This window comes from Saccharomyces paradoxus, chromosome VII (assembly GCF_002079055.1).
Source record: "Saccharomyces paradoxus chromosome VII, complete sequence".
In the NCBI taxonomy this organism is placed as follows: domain Eukaryota; kingdom Fungi; phylum Ascomycota; class Saccharomycetes; order Saccharomycetales; family Saccharomycetaceae; genus Saccharomyces; species Saccharomyces paradoxus.
In genome coordinates this window covers 285,069-305,524 of record NC_047493.1, presented here as the reverse complement: position 1 = coordinate 305,524, position 20,456 = coordinate 285,069, and the positions used below count along the sequence as shown (strand labels likewise).

Genomic DNA, 20,456 nt, shown 5'->3' with positions numbered 1-20,456 from the left:
GGATGATGGAGGAGATATACTGTAGGAAGAGCTCTTACGTGTCGGTCTGCTTTGAGTATTGTTTTGTTTTAAATCTTACTTCAAATGCTTCTGTAACTGCTCGTGTGCAATGATCTGTGGTTGTTGTCCCTGCCTGAGCAAAGATTCGAAAAAATGTATCCAGTACGGCATTATAATGAGGGTCTCACTAACAAGTAAAAGTAGATGGTTTTCTAGTGTGATTTTGCTATAATATTTGGGCTGTCCATATACAGTAGAAGGGACAATGATGTTAAGGAGAAATGCGATGAGACCGTTAAAAAGTATTCAAACAAGCGTAAGCAACGTCGTCAAATCTGGTTCGATAGCCATGCTGAGACGTCGCCTTGCCAACGTAGTTCTGAGCGAACGTACGTACCATTCCGGTTCAATGCTCCATAAGAATTTACCTAGTGTTGGTTTGGACAAGAAGAATGGGCGAGGAAAGCACAAAGCAGAACATTCTGTGTCTAATGTGGATCCAGCTTCTCCATGGCGCCACGAGCTTCTGTCGTTTGATGAGTGTGTTTCATCCGCTTTAAAGTACTCTACCACACCCTTAAAAAATACATATAAGAGAATAGGAAACAATCAATTCAATAAACATCCATCATTTTCCATGTTTTGGGATTCCATGGGCAGAGCAATGGAGTTATATTATTCTCTGAGAGAATCGCCTGATTTTAACGCGTTCCGGGTTTCACGGTTGATTCATCTGCTACATAACGGCTTGAGGTCGACTAGAGACCAATTGGTAAAACTAAGTAGAAAGCCAGATTACGATTCGCAGTCTTTTCACAAGGAAATGATGAATTTTCTATGTAATTCATTAAAGGACATCTCTGATGATGTTTTGACAGGCATTGTGTCGGTCAATGGATATGGGGCTACTCACCTGTTGACTTCATTCAAAGAGCTGTCCTTTGACGATGACTGTATTCGAATTTGGGAAGCGGCAAAAAATTTGTCTGATGAAACTACCTCGCAGGCATTCCAAGAACCAAAAGTGGTTGGTTTCATGCTGCCGCTACTTTATGCAAAAACCCATTCTTTAATTGAGCCTAACGAGTTGTATAACCAAGTTATCCAATCCAAAGAATTCATCCACCCCAATCTCTATAGCGGACTAATCAAGGTTTTCATCAAGGCTGAAGACTACGAAAAGGCGTTATCGCTGTTCGGCCAATTATGTGAAAAGGCTGAAGTGAGAAATTACGGTTATTTGATTGAAACGCATTTGAGCTTCATCAGCGATTCCAAGAATCTAACATTGGCAGAAAGTTTCTTTGACAAAATTATCAATGATGAAATGCCATACAAGATCATTTTGCAAGTCTCCACTGTGAACTCGTTTTTGCGGAATATATGGAAAGCGGAGAGCGATTTTGATTATGTCTATAGGATATGGGAGAAGGCTGTAAAATTCTATGGTAATACTGTTAATCCCGGAATCCTGTCCTCATTAAACAATACTTTTTTCACAATTTTTTTTGAAAATTTCATTAACGACAATATCAATGGTTTCCATAAGCTTCAAGAGATAATAACGTTTTATAGTAGCGTCAAAAAAATTGATGAACCATTTTTCAATGTTATGTTAACTAGAGCATCTATCTGGCGCGAACGCAGCATAATCGATTTTATCGATAAAAACTATACTTTGTACCATATTCCAAGAACTATTATATCATACAGAATATTACTGAAATCTTTGGGAAGCATAGACAACACAAATAATCAAGAGATTCTGAATAGATGGTTAGAGTTGGTCAAGAAACTGAATGAACTAGGCCAACAATATATAGCCAATGCAGATCTATCCGCTTTGAGAGATGCAACTGTCGTATGGTCACAGTTAAAGAAGGATGAAAAGAACTTTTCTGCAAAGGCTAAAGAAACCCCAACAACGGCAACGACCACAAAAGACGACATAAAAGCTCCTAAGCCGTTGGAAGGTTTGAAAAATGACGATTTTACTTCGAAATCTGAAGACAGAATAGAGCTGTACTTGAAAATATTAAAAAGATATACACCCTACTTCCGCGCTTCTAGGCAAGTATATAGGTATACCACCGGATGCGCGGAGTCATACCCAATATTGAATGAATATTTAAGCGGTTATTCTGATTTAAGTGCCGAGGACATTCCTGTGCCTGAACTACATAGTTTTGTCCCTAAGGAACAACAGAACTAGCGTATTCATTCTCTCCATCTCAATATATGCATACTTGTAAATAAACATCTAAACGTATAATATATAAGATAGGATCTTCTATGGTTTCAAGAAAGAGTATTTTTTTTCCTTCTTGTAATCAGCGATTTTTTCTCTAAAAAAAGGAAAATGAAAAGGACAGGTATAAGAATATTCAAAAGCGGTCCAAAATTATGATTAGCATGCAATCAGGAAACCTACACTAGCAAACAACAGCGATTTTCTTAGATAAATAGTATGGGACTGTGCGGAAGTAAAACTCAGTCAATGCCTTCACAAACTACGACAGTAGCAGCTAAATCAAGAACGAAGCCAGTTAATCATGATACAATAAAGTCAAAGCAGGAACTTCGACAAAAGGAGAAAAAAGACAAAAAAAAGAAGAAGGAACGATTAAAGAGCACAACTGCCCAGGTCGTGCAAAAGAAAGAAGGCAGCAAATTGACTGATACAAGTGATCCGAGCAAAGATGAAGTAAGCCCCAAGGAAGCCGCAAGGTTGGCTGCTGAGAAGAGATTCCAAGAGACTAATGAAAAGTACAATAAAGGCGAATTGGGCAAAAAGCTAGCGCAAGAGCGTGCCAAGTCTCATAAGACTCGCTTAATGGAAGAGGCCGAGAAAAAGCATGCTGAACGGGAAAGGGAAAACATGCTATATGACTGAGAGAATGACAGTAGTAGTACTGCAAGGAATGAATAAATGGGAGTGTATGGTATCAGAAATCTCTGATTATCTTTTATTTTCTCGGCTGTATAACGTTTATATATCTGGGCGTGTGCCAAAGGATTTTGCACGGCCTTAGAAAAAGTGAAAATGTAAAATACCATTTTGTCTTAGAAGTTGAAATATTAAAGTTAACTATTAAATCTTGGAAATTTTTATAATATAGAACCGCCAAAGACAATGTTATCAAGGTACAATCGTGTTATTGAAATAGATGGTGGCAACGCGGAAATTTCGTTACCCATTGTCAAATTTCCACCGTTTAAACTCAGAGCTCAATTAATTGAAAAGGACCCGGTCGTATGGTTGCATCTGCTAGAGACCTATGTAACGTACTTTGAGTATTTGATGCAAGGGGTTAACGTTGAATTGTTGGACGACTCTACCCTTGACCATCTACGTCTATTTTTAAGAACTTATTTGCATGAAATTGCGGATGAGGAAGGAAAGCTATTAAGTCTCGGTATCAATCATGATGTGTCTGAACAGTTGTACCTACTAAAGGGCTGGGTATTTTCATTGATCAAGAAATGTGGACTGCTACATCTTCAGATTTTTGGTGATTCCCTGTGGAATTTGGTCAAAATATATGTTAAGCGCAACCCTGATTCTATTCGTGGCCTGATTGATGGCTCATTAAAACCACGGATCAACACGCAACGTGTACAACTAGATAAAACGTATCAAGTTCAACAGCATTTGAAGCAGTTAATAGAATCTGGGAAATTTAAAAGAATAGATTTGAGATGTGTTGAAGATCTGCTGGCTGCCAAATCTATGCTGCCAAATAAGTTTGCGGATAATTTCTTTACAGCAAATTGGATTGAAATTCTAGAAGCAATATGGGCAAAGGGACAGGGCAGGGCTCATAAAGATGCCAGGGAATTGATTATCATCAGTTTATTTTCTGTTTCTGCTGATCACATACTGAAAATAACTAAAGAATTAGGCATAAGCAATTTCGAAACTCTGGCATTATATCCTCTTTTAGGAACAATGCTTGTAAATGAAGGTATCCACGAAAAACTTCCTGATTTAAAAAGCAAACTACTTTTTTTGAATTTAGGAGCTTCGTCAATGGGCGACGAAGACTATATGAGCTATCCAACATCAGCAAGTACTGAAGTTGATGAGGAACAATTGTCCTCCCTGATGGAATTGTTCCCACAGTTTTCTAAATACCAATTATCGCAAACACTTCTTGCCTATGATAATAACATCGAAATAGTAACGAATAAAATATTTGAGGATCCTACCATTATCGAAGCATTCCCCAAAGAACCTGAGGAGGAGGAAGTAGAGCCAGTATCAGGTGGTAATAATACGTCCTTTGCTGACGAACTGAGTTTATTAAATAGAGGACCTACCTCAAAAAATAAGAATCTGGACAAAAAAATTATTTCGGAGGGTGTTCCAGATGAGGTGAGAAATAAAACTTTAACAAGAGCACTGAAACTTTTGTATGAGGCAGATGAAGATGAAAGGGACGACACTTATGATGAAGCTGATGTGAGCCGGTCCGATCCATCGAAAAGAATTGGACTTCAAGACGAAGAGGAAAATGATGATGCAAATGATGATACCAAGGAAGTGCGACAAGGTTACAACTATAATGCTATTGAAGCCTACTTGTGGAACCTATTAAAGGAAGATCCAACATTATTTGAAAGGTCGAGAAGAGGTACAAAAGTAAGGAAAACTATGAAGGAAAGGACTTCGTGGTCGGATGAAAAAATCGAAGGTTGGTCGCGGATGTTAGAAAGATCTCCCACACGAGCAAGACTTCTGGAAAAAAAATTCGTGTTCAAAGGAAACAGCAAAACAGGGAAGACGTCTTATGTTCATAATCGCGATAGCAAAAATGATGAAAATGTTGTCAAAGAAGAGGCCAAACAAAATGCACCTGGAAATATCAAGAAACATGAACCTCAATCTGCTGAACAGAAGAAAAGGCAGCATGCCAAGAATGAAAAAAAGAAGGGAGCAAAAGCTGACCATAATCGTAAGAAAGGCCATGATAAGAAATTGGCCCGTGCAGGAAATAATGCTGTTTGATAAAATGCTTTTTTGCAGAAATAGACAAGTATATATAAGTTCTATAGACGATACATAATTAAGTGCAGGTAGAATAAGTATGTTCAGCGTCGCGTTCAGGAATAAAGCTTTATAATTTTTTCCGTCGACAAATAAAACTTTCCCTCTGGTTAGCGTCCTTCAATATTAAATTTTGCTTTTCTTGCTGGCTTTAGAAGCAGTTGCCTTTCCTTCTAATTTGTTCCAAAGTTCCTCTGCATCATCTTCAAGTTCTGTAGCCTTTCTTTTCTGCTTCTCTTTGGCGGCTTTAGCACTTGGACTTAGTGGCATTTCAATTTCAGCGTCATCTAACATGATAATAAAATTTATGCGGGACCCAACGTAAGTCTTCACCAACATTTTTTTAGTTTTTATATCGAAGATGCGAACATACCTATCTAATCCACCTTGCAAAAGATATTTGCCGTCATGTACATGAATATAAGTTGACGAACCAGTGATATCATCTCTACCTACCTTACCCAACATCTTTCCATTACCATCAAATTTAAAAACATTCTTTTTGTAATCAGCAGTAATTAACTTCAATTCATCAAAAGAACCGGATTGGAAATTCCCAAACGAAGAGGTAACATTTTTTCCGTTGGTATCAAAAACTTCCATCTGAGATAGCGGTTCACGGTTGGGTAATAGATCTATCTGAGCGAATGGTTTCTTACCATGTTGTGTGCTGTATTTGATGAGATGGGACCAACGTGTTATAGCAGCAAACTGGTAATTTAGCTTATCTTTGTCGGTTTCATTAGGGGAGGGCTCCAGAAATTTCAGGGCCATAGGCCACACCGGGACTCTCATGTCCAATCTGTCGTTCTTAACATTCTTGGCTTCCCATATTTGCTTCAAAGACTTGAAATCCGGTTCTATTTCCACTAATTTTACTAGATTCTCCTCCCCACCATATGCAAATATAATTTTGTCGTTTTCGGTATCCTCTGTATCATATAGCTGAAAGAATTCTACTGGCGCTTTCACTTCAAGGGATGCCACCTTTGTTAGCTTTTCGTCTTTTCCTTTTTCTATAACATGCACTAATCCTGATCTAGTACCAGCTACGAATATGTTATTCGACGGATCCTTTTTTATGGGACATAATGTGACAAAACCGTCCACCAATTTGGTTCTTTTCACAGATTTTCCTGAAAGTGATTCCAGTTTGGTGTCGTCTAAAAGGTTTGAAACTGAGCTAGCAATCTCAAACTCAGATATATCAAAAATGGGTAGAGCATCGGAAAGGTCATTTTCGTTTTTGCTTTCTTCTTTCGGATCGACCTGAAGAGTTTCGTTTTCTTTAGCGTGTTTTGAAATTTTTACTAGTTCGACAACCCCTGAATTCCTTGCTAGGATAATTTCATCTTTGGATACCATCCACATTCTATCAACGTGAGCCTTTAATCCTTCAGCTAGATGAGGTGCCACATGAAAAGGCTGCGGCGCTGTTTGTACGGAAGTGTCAGTTCCGATGTTACACAAAACCTCCTTTATGGATCCACTATCCACACAGCTAACTAGTAATCTCATTTTACGATCCAAGTTAGGCTATTTATGGTTCTTTTTTCTCTGTATTGTGTTCATTGAAGTGATGCCTCGAGATTGGGCATCGCTTTCAAAATTTTTCAACTTTGTTTTATCACCAAAAAAGTACCCGGATACCATCAATAAGAAACACCACCTCAAGTAGCAGTAAAAGTAGTTCATAAGCGAAAACAGTAGTTTAAACTCAAAAAAGAAGTAAAGAAACGCCTCAGTGCAATTGACAGCCGGTTAAAATGTCTACACAGCAGCAATCATACACAATTTGGTCTCCACAAGATACTGTCAAAGATGTCGCTGAGTCACTCGGGTTAGAAAATATTAACGATGATGTCTTGAAAGCACTTGCTATGGACGTTGAATACCGTATTCTAGAGATCATTGAACAGGCAGTCAAGTTCAAGAGGCACTCCAAAAGGGATGTTTTAACTACAGATGACGTATCGAAGGCGCTGCGTGTTTTGAATGTGGAACCTTTATATGGGTATTATGATGGCTCTGAGGTTAATAAAGCTGTATCATTTAGCAAGGTTAACACAACTGGAGGACAGTCAGTTTATTACCTGGATGAGGAAGAGGTGGACTTCGATAGATTGATAAATGAGCCATTACCGCAAGTGCCCCGTTTGCCAACTTTTACTACACACTGGCTAGCTGTTGAGGGTGTCCAACCTGCCATAATCCAAAATCCGAATTTGAATGATATAAGAGTATCCCAACCACCATTTATTAGAGGTGCTATTGTCACTGCTTTGAATGATAACAGCCTCCAAACACCTGTAACGTCGACGGCAGCAAGCGCTTCTGTGACGGATACAGGCGCCTCTCAACATCTGTCTAATGTTAAGCCAGGTCAGAATACTGAAGTTAAACCATTAGTAAAACACGTTTTGTCCAAAGAATTACAGATCTATTTCAATAAAGTTATTTCAACTTTGACTGCGAAGAGCCAAGGCGATGAAGGTGCACAGCACATGAAACAAGCAGCTTTGACCTCACTAAGGACTGATAGTGGCCTGCACCAACTGGTTCCATATTTTATTCAATTCATTGCCGAACAGATTACGCAAAACCTTTCTGATTTGCAACTACTGACAACAATCTTGGAAATGATTTACTCTTTACTAAGCAATTCTTCTATCTTCTTAGACCCTTATATTCACTCACTAATGCCTTCCATTCTAACCTTGCTATTAGCAAAGAAGCTCGGTGGATCACCAAAAGATGACTCGCCGCAAGAAATCCATGAATTTTTAGAAAGAACTAATGCACTACGTGATTTTGCTGCATCTTTGTTAGATTATGTATTGAAAAAATTTCCTCAAGCTTATAAATCCTTGAAGCCAAGAGTAACTAGGACATTGCTAAAAACATTCTTGGACATTAACCGTGTTTTCGGGACTTACTACGGATGTTTAAAGGGTGTATCGGTATTAGAGGGTGAATCTATCAGATTCTTCTTAGGAAACCTAAATAATTGGGCGCGCTTGGTATTCAATGAAAGCGGGATAACGCTGGAAAATATAGAAGAACATCTGAACGATGAAGCCAATCCAACAAGGACTAAATTTACCAAAGAAGAAACTCAAATTTTGGTTGATACTGTAATTAGCGCATTGTTAGTTCTAAAAAAGGATTTACCAGATTTGTACGAGGGTAAAGGTGAAAAAGTTACAGGTGAGGATAAGGAAAAATTGGTAGAGAGGTGTGGTGTCACCATTGGATTTCATATTTTGAAAAGGGATGATGCAAAAGAATTAATTAGCGCGATTTTTTTTGGTGAATAGTAAGAATCGTTTTATACTTATAGTACAACTACAGTAATGTTATATAACAGTTTTGCATACGCCGTTGTATGTATATATGCATGGTGAGTTACGTAATTGTACACTCAAGGGCCTTCAAAATATGAAATTGATTCAGCTTAGTTTTATTGTATTATATTCCATCAAAAAAATACTACAAATATGGAGCTCAGGCGGTCACTTGCCAGTATAAGTGGACTCGCTGTTTCTTGATCTACGTTGCTTCAGGAGCAAATAAACGTCTTCTCACTCTTCTTTTCGAGGTACTTTCCGAGGGGGTATTAGTGGAAGTAGAGGTAAAATGGGATGTATCTTTTTGAGCATTCCCTCTACCTTCATGCGTATCATCATCCTTGACATTTAATGGTGATTCAATGATGCTCTGAAGTTGTGCCTTTTTATTAGGTGTCGCTGTTCTTTTTTTCGCAGCCGGCGTTGCTTGAACTTGTACATTTTCCTCAGGATTTATATGTTCATTAAAATGTACAGTTTCATTAATATCCTTACGTTTTCCAACTCTACGAAAGGAGTTATTCATAGTCCTGTGTGCATTAACAGCTGTATATGAAAAAGGTGTTTTGGGTGCGATAGTTGATGAATTCGGTACTCTCGTTGTGCTTAAGTCAGAGACAGAGAACTGCCGTTTTTGTAAATGGTTCATCGTTAGATCGGACTTTGTTCTTCCTAATTGTGAAGGGTGCCTTAAGCCTCTAGTTTCACTTTCGAGAAACTCATTCAAGTTGGAGTTCGTTCTCGAATTCAAAAGTTCAGGGGTAGGGGAAGCAATGGATTTTCTACTAAATAGATTAGCTTCCATCCTTCTCAATGCAGGTGACGATGGAACAGAATTAATGATTGAAGAGCGGGAGCTACGTTGGGTTGTGGGTAACCTATTATAAATGTCCACAGTTTTAGGTGATGATACATTTGGACTGTTGTTGACTTTCTTCAGAGCTCTTTTCGGTCTCATGCTGGGTCCCTTAAGCTTTTGAATAATAAATTCAACGGCGTGCGGCACCTTCTTGTTAAAGTATGGAATAAGAACATAATTTATAAACCCAACTAATGAGGCTTCTTTACTTTTATCGAGAATGTTTTTTTTATGCTCTAGTATTGTTCCATTTGATGCTTCTATGGCATCTGGGTTGGGCGTTTCACTTGATAACAAAATGTCCAAAATGCATGCCCTATCTAAGTACAAGTCTAGTTGTTCACAATAGTCTAAAGACGTTGTTATTCTCCCGATTTCTTTGCCTTTTTCGCTAGTTTTTTTTTTAGATCTTCGACGAACTAATCCCTTTTTCGTCAAATTAAGTGATCTCTTCTTCAATTTCGATTTATACTTCTTTTCAAAATCCCTGAAATTCCAATCTAAATCGTTCAATCCTATCATCTCTAATAGCAGTAATATCTGTAGCTTTATTTCCCGGGATTTCAATACAACACATAAATCGGAAATAGTTGAACCGGTTTTGTTTTCATCTTCAATTACAAATTTTGTGAAACAGTTCTTCCTTTTTTCATCTGCTATGGGACTGGAAAAAGACTCTAATAGAAGTCTGCTATCGTGTCTATCTTTAAATTGTGCAATCGAGAGAAGGTATTTTTGCAGTATAGCTTGGTAGGCTATTTTGTAGCTGTGACTTCCGTATTTGGTTCGACAGGTATTTTTGAGTCTTACTAAATTTGACTTAACAAAATATGCCAGAGGTGTATGTATGGAAAAAAGAGCATCGTAATACTTACTTTCTATGTACTCTTTAGGGTCGGAATAATCGTCATTGACTCTTGACTCGCCTTTCATATCTGGTGGCTTCATATCCAGTTTAAGGTCATTGTTCTTTTCGAGCTTATATGAACCCTTCGGTTCTTCCGACCATAAATAAAGAAGTTCTTTGAACTTCAATTCGTCCCATGTTTTCGAAGTTTCACGCTTAGCTTTCTCTCTTTGAAGCGATGTTACAACTTCCGTATGTCTTTCTGGCAGGCTATATTCATTAAAATAATTGTACGGCCATTTAACCCAAAACCCCGGCCCATATTCCTCTAGCAGGAAGTACTCTTTTTCAGATTTCATGCAGATGTGCTTCAACTGACTTCGACTCTTCTGTTGCAGTAATTGAAGTATGTGACTGGGCACATCCTCGGATTTAATAATAAGTGGACGATCTAAGCTCAAGTCAAGACCCTTTGTTGCTTCTTTTACCGATGCTATGACTTCCCATGTTTCCATTATGAGAGGTCAGATTGTTTCTGCCTACGTGACCTTAACCCTTTAGACAAGTCATAAATGAGGCCTCTGCCCATTCAACTGTGCCCATCACTTCCTTTTATTTTTCTTGGATGGAGACTGTGTTGTGAACCAAAATAGCCGATATTTCAAGGCCGCGTATAATGTAACAACATAATGCTCTTTCGGAACAAAGCCTACAGCTTTCTTGTCACGTAGAAGTATTTATACAGAGAATAGTAAAACAAGGAAATCTAAGACATCGAGATATGTGATAAGTAAATAATCTAAAGTTTGTGAACTTTCTAAACTCTTATTGGAGAAATACTATACCTAATAGTGAGGGACATTTAAGCAGGTAAAAACCATGTTTATTACGCTAAAGATACCCTCACCCAAGACCAACCCTGAACTAAATACAATCATTTTCGTTTTTGCATTCAAGTCACCCCTGTGATTTTTCAACCAGAAATGGGAAGCCCACCCACCGATGAATCTTGCAATGGTAAAGCTGGGAGAATTGAATATACCAACGCCGACTGCCACACCAGACGGAATATACAGTATCCATCCGTATCCGTAATCTCTATAAGTATTTCTGATTAGTGACAAAACCGCAAATATGACTCCGAGAATCATGGAGCACTCTAAAGCCTTATCCGGGAGGCCTTTACCAGTTACCAGTCTTGCGCAATCTATCCATACTACTGCCGTCGGTATCCTAAACTGTTCACTCGGAATTGTATAAACTTTATTGTAGCACAAATACATGAAACTAGACAAAATAATTGACCAACAGGCTCCGATCAATTGCGCACAGAATTGGGCTCTTGGGGAGGCCCCAAGGAGGTGCCCTGTTTTCAAATCCTGCATCAAATCGCCTGCTTGTTGGGCAGAAGCTTCCGCAATACCTCCCGATACGACATTCATCAACACTGATCCAGGCCTATCCCTCGGTATGATAAATGCAAAAATCAATTGAGAGATCTTACCAATGCCGCTCACAGGATTCAAATCAGTTTCTCCAAGTGCTCGAATACCGAGAATAGATAGAAACAACGCAAGTATTAAAGCAGTGATAATAGCATATAGAGGAATTACTTCTATTCCAAACAAATATATTATGGAAACAATGCATATTATCGAGGAGACTAGGCATCCACTGATAACGGTGGTATAGCGAACCAAATGCTTGGAATCTACTTCAATTTCGTTGTCTCTACTCACTAATCTTACAGTATCTTGTCTTCCGTCCACATATGTATTCCTTCTGCTATTATTAATGGCACGTTCTTCCTCAAGCAACATGGATTGAAATGTGTCATCAATTATGTTGTTCAGTAAAGCGGCCTTGTCATCTATCAGTATAAACTTTACAATGGACTTCACTGTCACTACGATAAAAGCGACAACACTGTCAGCAACCATTATTGAAAGCGACGACCAAAGAATCCATCCTTGTACACCCTTTTCCCAGTCGTGAACATCAGCATCTGCTGGCACCCATCCTTTGTATTTCGCCAATGGAGCTAATACAGCCCACCCTAAAAAACATCCGATAAGCATATATGATACTGTTGGAAGGCCCATTATTATTCCTTGACCTATATACGCAGGTGACGGTTGAAAATTCCAGAGATAATTGTTCGAGAGGTATTTTCCAAATACTGGAATAGACCGTATTACCGGTATAAAATATGACACCATGGTGTAAAGTGACGAGACAATAAAAGTTTTGAACAAAATAATAATATTAGCTCTGTAGTTCTCGGAACCAGTAGAAAGAACAGAACTGCCATCTTGGCTGGTTGCCGTATAATCGCCAAGATCGCTATGAGAAGAGTTCATTAAGTAGTCTGCCTCCTCCGGATCTCTATTGGGTTGTAATACTTCGGGGCATTCATTCAATCTCCTCTGCCTCATTTCCAATAACTCTGACTTGGAAACCTCTTGTAAAATCTCAGTTCCATTTAGTACTGAAATTAAAGTAGCTGTAGCACTGCCACTGGGAAAGGGAAGTTTCTCTCTGACAATTACTTGCTTCCTTAGTGGAACTGCAAAGAAAATACCAAAAAATGCTAGGGCGGTTGACCATATTAACAGTTCTCTGAAGGTAAAGTATTGTCCTTGTTCCCTCAATCCACCACTTTCTTGGCTAGTAAGGAACTTCTCGATGGCAGGTATGACACCGACAAAGCCAAAGGCTAATGGGCCTGTTCCAACAGCTACAGCCATACTTTGTACGTATACATTTTCTACGTCGCTGAAAGGTCTGTCGTTCGGAAATATTAAAGGCCAGATATTTTTAAAGAAAGCACAGGCTAATAATGCCGATGGCAGGGACATCATGGAAACCCAACCGGTTTGTAGGCCAAACTGAAAGTTTGATGTTAGCACTAGAGACCCTATGGCGATACCTGCTATGGTTGCTCGGAGTGTTATCTGCTTCAAGGCGGGCTTGTTGTCCCATGGTACACGTTGTACTTCTTGACTTGGAGTAGACTGAGGCATTTCACGTATTCACTGTATCGATTTGAACTCTATAACGGTTAATCCTCTATAATATGACTCTTTTCCTTCCTAATTTGTTGCGGAAATAAAAAAAATGATATCCTGAGATAGATCTCACGAAAAAAAACCTTCTGCAGCGTTTACAGCTTTTCTATAGCTGCTTTTACCTTTCCTGATTAACCTGCTTTATTCTGGTATCAATAGAAAATACTACAGAAAGCTTTGCATTATCTTTCGTCGCCCTTATATGCAGCAGCTCCCCCCCCCCCCCAACAATCGGATTAGTATCATTACTAATCCATTTTTCACTTCGCTTCATAACCGAATTTCCGCCGAATTATAGTTAAAACAAGCAAGATGAAAATATAATAGTCAAATGAAGTATGCATGACTGATAATCATGACTTTATTAGTTGTATTTATTTATTAGTATGTACACAAAAATCTCATCGGTTCGTTTCAGTTGCTACCCAGAAGGATGTATTTGAGGATATCGCTTAATGTCAAGACACCAACCAATCGTCCGACATCATCGACTACAAAGAATCTATGTACCCTTGCTTTTCTGATGTTGTCCATAATGGTAGATAATTTATCATTCTTAGTGCATGTGTATACACCTTCGAAATCATCACTTCTTCTCATAAGGGCTTCTCCGACGCTTAATGACAAGTCGTTATAGATGCCTCCCTTTATCAAGCCCAGGACATCGTATGCTTCATATACGTTGATCAAGTAGCCGTTTTCGTCAATAATAGGGACGGAAGAAACACGACCTTGAGTAAGCATCTGAATGACGTCTATGACTGGAGTTGTCATTTGACAGCTTTTCATGCTTTCTTGGGTAATGATCTTCAAGTCCCCAATCGGAATCTTTAGGAAATGTGTTTCTCTGCAATTTAAAGCAACGAATTTCAAAATTCTATATTGCGTAAGAACACTAACAACAATTTCTCTGTGGGTCTCTTCGTCTTGATCGATCAGTGGTATTCTACCGCTTCTTGATTCTAACATCTTAAGACACGCCTCGAATAACGGTCTAGATGGATGAATTGAGGCTGTATCTAGTTGATCAACACCGAGAGCCCGCTCTATATCCTTTAATCCGTCTAATTGTAATTTGTCTACCAATTCGAACTTATCTGGATTGGAAAAATAATACTGGATGACATTAATAAAATCTCTAGTAGTTAGTAGCCCAGCAAACCTGGAAGTCTTAGAGTCCCACAATGGCGCAGAAACGATACTATTTTGCAAAAGAACATTCAATGATTTCTTCACTAGCAACGAGGTATCCAAGACAATTAAACGGTAAGAAACAGGTAATACATCATAAGAAGTTTTTGAGTTCAAAAACTTCCTTATCGACTCTACAGCTAACTGCTGTTCAATAGAAACCTTTTCCTGAGAATCCTGCGCCGGTTTCATTACGTATTTTCCTTTCTCGCTTGGTTCTGATGCTAACACAGTAGAAGGGTTTCAGCTAATGTTATAGGATTGACAGAATTTTTCCAGTGTGCAATAAAATCAATAGCCCGGGAAGTCTTTGAAGGTAAAAGTTATGTGAATGGTGATACTTGCCCTGTTATGGTTTCTTTAAAGGCTTAACTTTGTTATTTGCCAAATTTCTCTCCCTCCCAGTTCTCGCGCGTGTGGGGTGTGGGTTCTTGAACATGTGATGAGTTATATTTAATATACTCTCAAGGTTCATTACTTCTGTTCTTAAGCTTCTTGAACACATTTATGTTTATACATTATGTATGTGTGTATGACAATTTCATTATATGCCTTGACATGGATCTTTTCTCCATTCTTTTCATTACCTGATCAAATATTGACTGGTGCTGGAAGGCCGCCTTGTATGAATTTCATTTGAATTTTTAGAACGGTTCTCTTTATCGTTTGTTCCACAACCTTCCTTGCCAATTATTCCTAACATACCATCCATCAATCCTGCATCTTCTCTGGGTCTTCCTGTACATTTTGGATCAAAGATCTTGTAAAATTTCAAGTTTTCGTCCCCTCCTACTGTAGCCAATGTGGTTCCATCGGGAGACAACTGAGAACAACATATTCTTGCTTCGTGAGCATGAACTACTTCCGCAACTTTGAACTTTGTTTCGTAGTTATAAACAGAGATTGCATTCTCTGGATTACCTCCTGTGGCTACAATCTCTTTATTCATCATGCCACCACTAGTGGACGTATGACTTTGGCCCCAATGTAAAGAGCTCACCTGGGATCCGGTGTTAATTGAACCAACCCGTGCACCTGTAATACTGTTCCAAAAATGGATGTGTTTGTCTGTTTGGCCACCTCCAGAGGCCAAAATATTTGGCGAGTACGGGCACCAGCTGAGTGCTTTTACAGCAGCACTATGTGTCTTCTTGGAAAATTGAGGTAAAGAAGTTCTAGTATCCCAAATCATTACGGTGTTATCATTACCACCAGATGCAAGTTGCAATCCGTCACTTTTATAGCTCAAACCGCAGACTTCGCCTGTGTGCTCTGCCCATGTAGATACAATATGCTGTTTGATCCTGACGTCATTGATTTGAATTTCTCCACTACGACTTCCTGTTGCTATTAAAGTATCTAACCAAGACAATGAACCAATACGAACACCTAAGCCTGATCTCATAGTTCTAATCAATGACATGGTCTCAACGTCCCAAATTTCGGTGTTTCCGTCCTCTTTACCGATAGAGATATGACAATCATCGTCAGACCAAGTAACGCTACATATTGTGGTGTTTTCGAAGTCCGTTAAGAGGGAAACATCCCCAGTGGTGGCATTCCACAGATACAATGCAGTGTCTAGAGCTATGGCTAAGACATTTTTTTTGGACCAACTTAACAAGTTTAAATAAAAGTCATCTTGGAAACCAGGTGCATCAAGAATTCTTTCCGGATTAGTATTGATTTTCCTTAATTTAATTAGGTCAGGAATTTTTTGCTCTTGTTGATAACTATAATGTGTCCTTTTTTTCATTATATAGCTTTTTTGTCTCGACGAAGAGCATTTTGGTGGCTCAGGCATGTACTGTAGTATCCTTTTATTCATATCTAGTCCGCACGCTTCAGCTACATTCTGTTTGAAGACAATCTTAGTCTGTGCCCTTAAGTGTGAAATGGGGGATGCGTTAGGGGGGGGCAATGCCTCGTGCAAGGTTTCAGGATCGACCTTGTTTTGGGAAGCTCCCTGTAGAATTGGAATATATCTATCCGCAGCCACTGTGAATTGCTCATCGGCTTCTCTGGATGTTGCTGGTTGCGATAGGGATGTTTGAGAAGCTACGCTGTCAGATCCAATTGTTGAATATGAACGAGATGAATATGTCGAAAATGTTGGTTTGTCTTTTTTAGCGTCGAATTCATCTTTAAAAAATGAAGAATCTCGTCTAATTAAAGGTGGTGCCCCAATTGTAATCTTAGGTCTTGAATAAATAGAATTAGCGGAGGCTTGCAAACTTGGACGTTTGGAGTTTCTGATGTTCAGTGAACTTGACCTTTTTAACGAGTTTTTAGAAACTTTACCTTGGTTTCTGGACCAATCGGAAGATAGTATGTTCAGCTTTGTTGGAGATGCAATAGAAAGTACAGAACGGTTGCCGCTAATTGCCGCGTTTCCCTTATCCCTAGAGCTTTCTGGCATTAGTTCCTTTGGTAAAACCTACTCTTGTTATGTTTTTGCAGTAAATGAATGGACGATTTCTATCTTTGGGTTTCTTTCCCTACTGAACACAAAAATCAGAGTTGAAAAGCAGACTAGTCCCAAACTGAATGACTGATCTCTAGTTCTATCCGGCTTAAACAATTGATCAGTTGAGTTAGGAATTTATGTGATAACTTCTAGTCTATTGTAGAGGTGATAAATTCTTTGCCAGTTAGAGGTTTTGCTCGCTGCATTTTTTCGATGCTCCTTCTAATTATCTGAAACCGGCCCTATTTACGTTTTACCCTTTTCGGCAATCATATTGTTAACGCAAAAATCGCATGCACTTCACATTTTTCATTTTCATAAAGGAGGATATAATAGGAATGCAGAAATGGATAACAAAGAATCGCAAAAAAGAATGACGCATGTCTTTGTGGATATTTTATATATATATATTATGTAGGGCATTTTTTTACCATTTTTATGAGTGTCAAATTATCATATAACCCTCCTATGAGATATTTTAAGAGCGGCTTTTCTATGCTGTAAAAAGTCATCAAATTCATCGTCAAGATGCACATCTGAAACGTCCAATGATCTGAATTCAAGTTCAACTAACGTTTCTTCACTCTGATTTCTCTTGAGGCTGTGTTTCATTAGACGGTACTCTGTGTAAGCGTTAGAGTTATTTATTATGCGTTTGTGGAATAATATGGTATCGTCGATAAAGCGATTGACCGTATCTACCAGGTTATTAGCATCCTCACTCTCCCCTGCTATTGATGAGGCAATCGCAATATACCTGTGGAGGATTTCAAGCATGAAATCACTCCGAGCGACTAAATCACCCAAAAGCTTTTGCTGGTTTATGTTGTTGAAATCTACCGCCTGGTATGAATTATACAGTTCGATGAGACTTTCATAGAGGTCGTTAATATTTTTGAATTTCTCGTTCATATCACAGATCAGTTGTGTTGGTACTCCTTGCGATTCACTCAAAGATCTCAAGGAGTTGGTTTTTTGTCTTATGTATATCAAAGGAAATAAAGCAGAGTGTCCAATACCCAGTGAAGGTGGGTAACTTTTTACTTTCGAATCTTTATCTGTTGCTTCACTGAGTATTTTGTTCCCTTTAAAGATTCTTGTAAAACGCTTTGGATCGTCTGGATACATAAAACTTTCAATCTGAATATCCACGAATTCTAAAAGGCTCTTGCATACAAGATTTTTTAAGGTGTAAACCACATGAACTTTTCCTTGATCGCTTTCCAGATCCTTTATTGAAATCGGTTGCATGGTGAGTTATCGTTATAGACCTTCTTATTTCAGCAACGTAAATAGTTCTTATCTATTTTTATGCTACTTGAGCTAGTCTGGCACATATCCGTAATGACAGAAAAGTCTTCTGCTCATGGCGCTATTATATATCGCACTTCTCTTTTCTTTTTTATAAAAAAAGCTACATTGTTAAATTTTGACATACGTAGTTGGTGCACGGGAAACACGCGAGGGTAGAGAAAGTACAGAAAAGTGATGACCGAAAAAGATGACTCATTATACATGAAAGGAAATAACTGGAGCCAAGAATATGTCCCAAGAAAAAATATTACTCCGACGTAACTAGCAAGGATCTGTTCGTTTAGTGTTTAAGAGGATAATTGGTCACCATGACAGGCCTTTCATAACAGGGATTATTCATTCTGGTGATTTTTCTTGCGCTTCCATTTGGAACAAAGGAAACAAAATTAGGTATATATACTCTATTAGAACTTCGTTTCATAGATTTAGATCCACAAAGGAAATAAGAAATTCTATATAATGTTGCAAAAAGTTTCTGCAAAAAGTTTCTATCCTCGTTTTATACGTTTGCATTTATGAATTCTATTATGTTGTCATTTCTTGCGTTTCAGCTTCTACTAAATTAGATGACCGTTTGCATCTTATTCTAATGCTTATATAAACTATGCCATCTTTTAAACTCCGTACATATTTTAGTGAAACGACTATCATCATCCGTTAGGCAAAGCAGATGATAATGTTGTGAGAAGTGGCTTGTTAAAGCTCACACAAATTGCCATTAGTAACGACCTGAATGTCGATCGTATGTTAATATACACCTTGTATATATTTGAATGTGATTGTGTTGGAACGAGTGAAAATTAATAGTAACATGAGTTGCTATGGTAACAATCATATGCTTCCATCGTATATTAATGTACACCTCGTATACATTAAATTGTGAACGTACTATTGAAGAAGGAAATGTTAAACGAGAAGCTCAGACAATACTGAAGCTGAGTTAAAGGTCTATTAGTTGAGCGTAATATGGTAGGTACATATATCAGGAATATGAGTCGTCACTTCAATGTATAGTAACTACCGGAATCACTATTATATTGGTCATAATTAATATGACCAATCGGGGTGTGTTTTATATACCTCTTGAGAATTAGGTGAATAATTAGATAATTGTTGGGATTCCATTGTTACTAAAGGCTATAATACTAGGTATACAGAATATACTAGAAGTTCTCCTCGAGGATATAGGAATCCACAAAAGGGAATCGATAGTTCTACATAGTGTTATTACTTTATCTTCTTTCCTTTTATACGTTGTCATTCATTATCCTATTACATTATCAATCCTTGCATTTCAGCTTCCATTAGATTGGATGACTGTTTCTCAATCTTTATGCCATCCTCTTGCACCGCATGTTATAATATAATATTAAGTAGATGATATTAGAATTTCATTCCAACATTAACCTTTAATTATAAACTCAAAATTTAGGGTTTATCTTGAATAGAATACAAATTTTAGGGAAGATTACTAACACTTTAATTCCTCTTTATTTCAAGATGAAGCGGTGGCTCAATGGTAGAGCTTTCGACTCCAATTAAATCTTGGAAATTCCACGGAATAAGATTGCAATCGAAGGGTTGCAGGTTCAATTCCTGTCCGTTTCATTTTTTATATTTCGAATTAGTCATTGAATGTTGATTAAATGAGGAAGATAGCGGTGTCAAATGTTTCTGCTATCCTGCTTACTGTCTACTCTCTACTGTGCCTTTTCAGTTCGTTTTTTTTGGTTTAATCCTTTCAAGTCCACTGAAGAATAGGACATGCCGACAATGACAGTATTCGCGAGATATCGCTAGGCGGACCAATGCTAATTGGTGTCATTGTTCGTGTACAAAATCCTTAGACGATGAGCATAACATATATATGAGTACGCGTGTGCTCATTGCAATGCCATGCGATATCATCATATTTTATGTCAATTATTTTTACTTTACACGTATATTCTGGCACTTGTTTATATTGCACTTAAATCATTCGCGTATTCAAGCTCTTGATAACTTTGTCTGATTTTTACCAAGCATTCATAATATCGTTTAATGTCATGTTTCAACATTTAAACAAGTGGCAAAAAATCATGCTTCACAAAATGGGGTTGGGGGTCGTACGAATACGCCAATAACAGAAACACCCTATTAATATCATCATTCCCGTTATGGCCACCTACTGTTTCGCCTATATCATTACATTCTTTTATATCAATTCATATTTTTTGATTTAAAAGATTAAGTGTTGTAACCTATATAGGCACAAGCGGCGCCATTCACCACAGCAGAGTTTTGATGAACACTGAATAATATCATGGGGTGATCCAC

General features: G+C 38.1%; 10 protein-coding genes and 1 non-coding gene across 11 annotated transcripts; 5 read left to right on the top strand and 6 right to left on the bottom strand.

Moving 5' to 3' along the window:
- Positions 1-265: 265 nt before the first annotated feature.
- RMD9 (Rmd9p) lies at positions 266-2,212 on the top strand (the record flags this gene model as incomplete). Its single annotated transcript, XM_033910370.1, has 1 exon — positions 266-2,212. The coding sequence occupies one exon, from the start codon at positions 266-268 to the stop codon at positions 2,210-2,212; it is 1,947 nt and encodes a 648-aa protein (XP_033766261.1).
- A 255-nt stretch (positions 2,213-2,467) lies between these two features.
- On the top strand, positions 2,468-2,893 carry SPAR_G01380 (uncharacterized protein; the record flags this gene model as incomplete). The annotated part of the gene is made up of 1 exon (XM_033910369.1): positions 2,468-2,893. One exon carries the CDS (start codon positions 2,468-2,470, stop codon positions 2,891-2,893), a length of 426 nt encoding a protein of 141 aa, XP_033766260.1.
- Positions 2,894-3,133: 240 nt separating this feature from the next.
- CUE3 (Cue3p) lies at positions 3,134-5,008 on the top strand (the record flags this gene model as incomplete). The annotated part of the gene is made up of 1 exon (XM_033910368.1): positions 3,134-5,008. The coding sequence occupies one exon, from the start codon at positions 3,134-3,136 to the stop codon at positions 5,006-5,008; it is 1,875 nt and encodes a 624-aa protein (XP_033766259.1).
- Positions 5,009-5,173: 165 nt separating this feature from the next.
- Positions 5,174-6,565, bottom strand: NSA1 (ribosome biosynthesis protein NSA1; the record flags this gene model as incomplete). The annotated part of the gene is made up of 1 exon (XM_033910367.1): positions 5,174-6,565. The coding sequence occupies one exon, from the start codon at positions 6,563-6,565 to the stop codon at positions 5,174-5,176; it is 1,392 nt and encodes a 463-aa protein (XP_033766258.1).
- Positions 6,566-6,813: 248 nt separating this feature from the next.
- TAF6 (TATA-binding protein-associated factor TAF6) lies at positions 6,814-8,364 on the top strand (the record flags this gene model as incomplete). The annotated part of the gene is made up of 1 exon (XM_033910366.1): positions 6,814-8,364. One exon carries the CDS (start codon positions 6,814-6,816, stop codon positions 8,362-8,364), a length of 1,551 nt encoding a protein of 516 aa, XP_033766257.1.
- A 232-nt stretch (positions 8,365-8,596) lies between these two features.
- SLD3 (Sld3p) lies at positions 8,597-10,615 on the bottom strand (the record flags this gene model as incomplete). The annotated part of the gene is made up of 1 exon (XM_033910365.1): positions 8,597-10,615. The coding sequence occupies one exon, from the start codon at positions 10,613-10,615 to the stop codon at positions 8,597-8,599; it is 2,019 nt and encodes a 672-aa protein (XP_033766256.1).
- Positions 10,616-10,945: 330 nt separating this feature from the next.
- SPAR_G01330 (uncharacterized protein) lies at positions 10,946-13,123 on the bottom strand (the record flags this gene model as incomplete). Its single annotated transcript, XM_033910364.1, has 1 exon — positions 10,946-13,123. One exon carries the CDS (start codon positions 13,121-13,123, stop codon positions 10,946-10,948), a length of 2,178 nt encoding a protein of 725 aa, XP_033766255.1.
- Positions 13,124-13,582: 459 nt separating this feature from the next.
- Positions 13,583-14,551, bottom strand: SNF4 (AMP-activated serine/threonine-protein kinase regulatory subunit SNF4; the record flags this gene model as incomplete). Its single annotated transcript, XM_033910363.1, has 1 exon — positions 13,583-14,551. The coding sequence occupies one exon, from the start codon at positions 14,549-14,551 to the stop codon at positions 13,583-13,585; it is 969 nt and encodes a 322-aa protein (XP_033766254.1).
- Positions 14,552-14,942: 391 nt separating this feature from the next.
- CDC20 (ubiquitin-protein transferase activating protein CDC20) lies at positions 14,943-16,778 on the bottom strand (the record flags this gene model as incomplete). The annotated part of the gene is made up of 1 exon (XM_033910362.1): positions 14,943-16,778. The coding sequence occupies one exon, from the start codon at positions 16,776-16,778 to the stop codon at positions 14,943-14,945; it is 1,836 nt and encodes a 611-aa protein (XP_033766253.1).
- A 501-nt stretch (positions 16,779-17,279) lies between these two features.
- Positions 17,280-18,077, bottom strand: ARO5 (Aro5p; the record flags this gene model as incomplete). Its single annotated transcript, XM_033910361.1, has 1 exon — positions 17,280-18,077. The coding sequence occupies one exon, from the start codon at positions 18,075-18,077 to the stop codon at positions 17,280-17,282; it is 798 nt and encodes a 265-aa protein (XP_033766252.1).
- Positions 18,078-19,642: 1,565 nt separating this feature from the next.
- Positions 19,643-19,748, top strand: SPAR_Gtrna7W. Its single transcript has one exon. It is a non-coding gene; the product is annotated as a tRNA-Trp (tRNA).
- Positions 19,749-20,456: the final 708 nt, after the last annotated feature.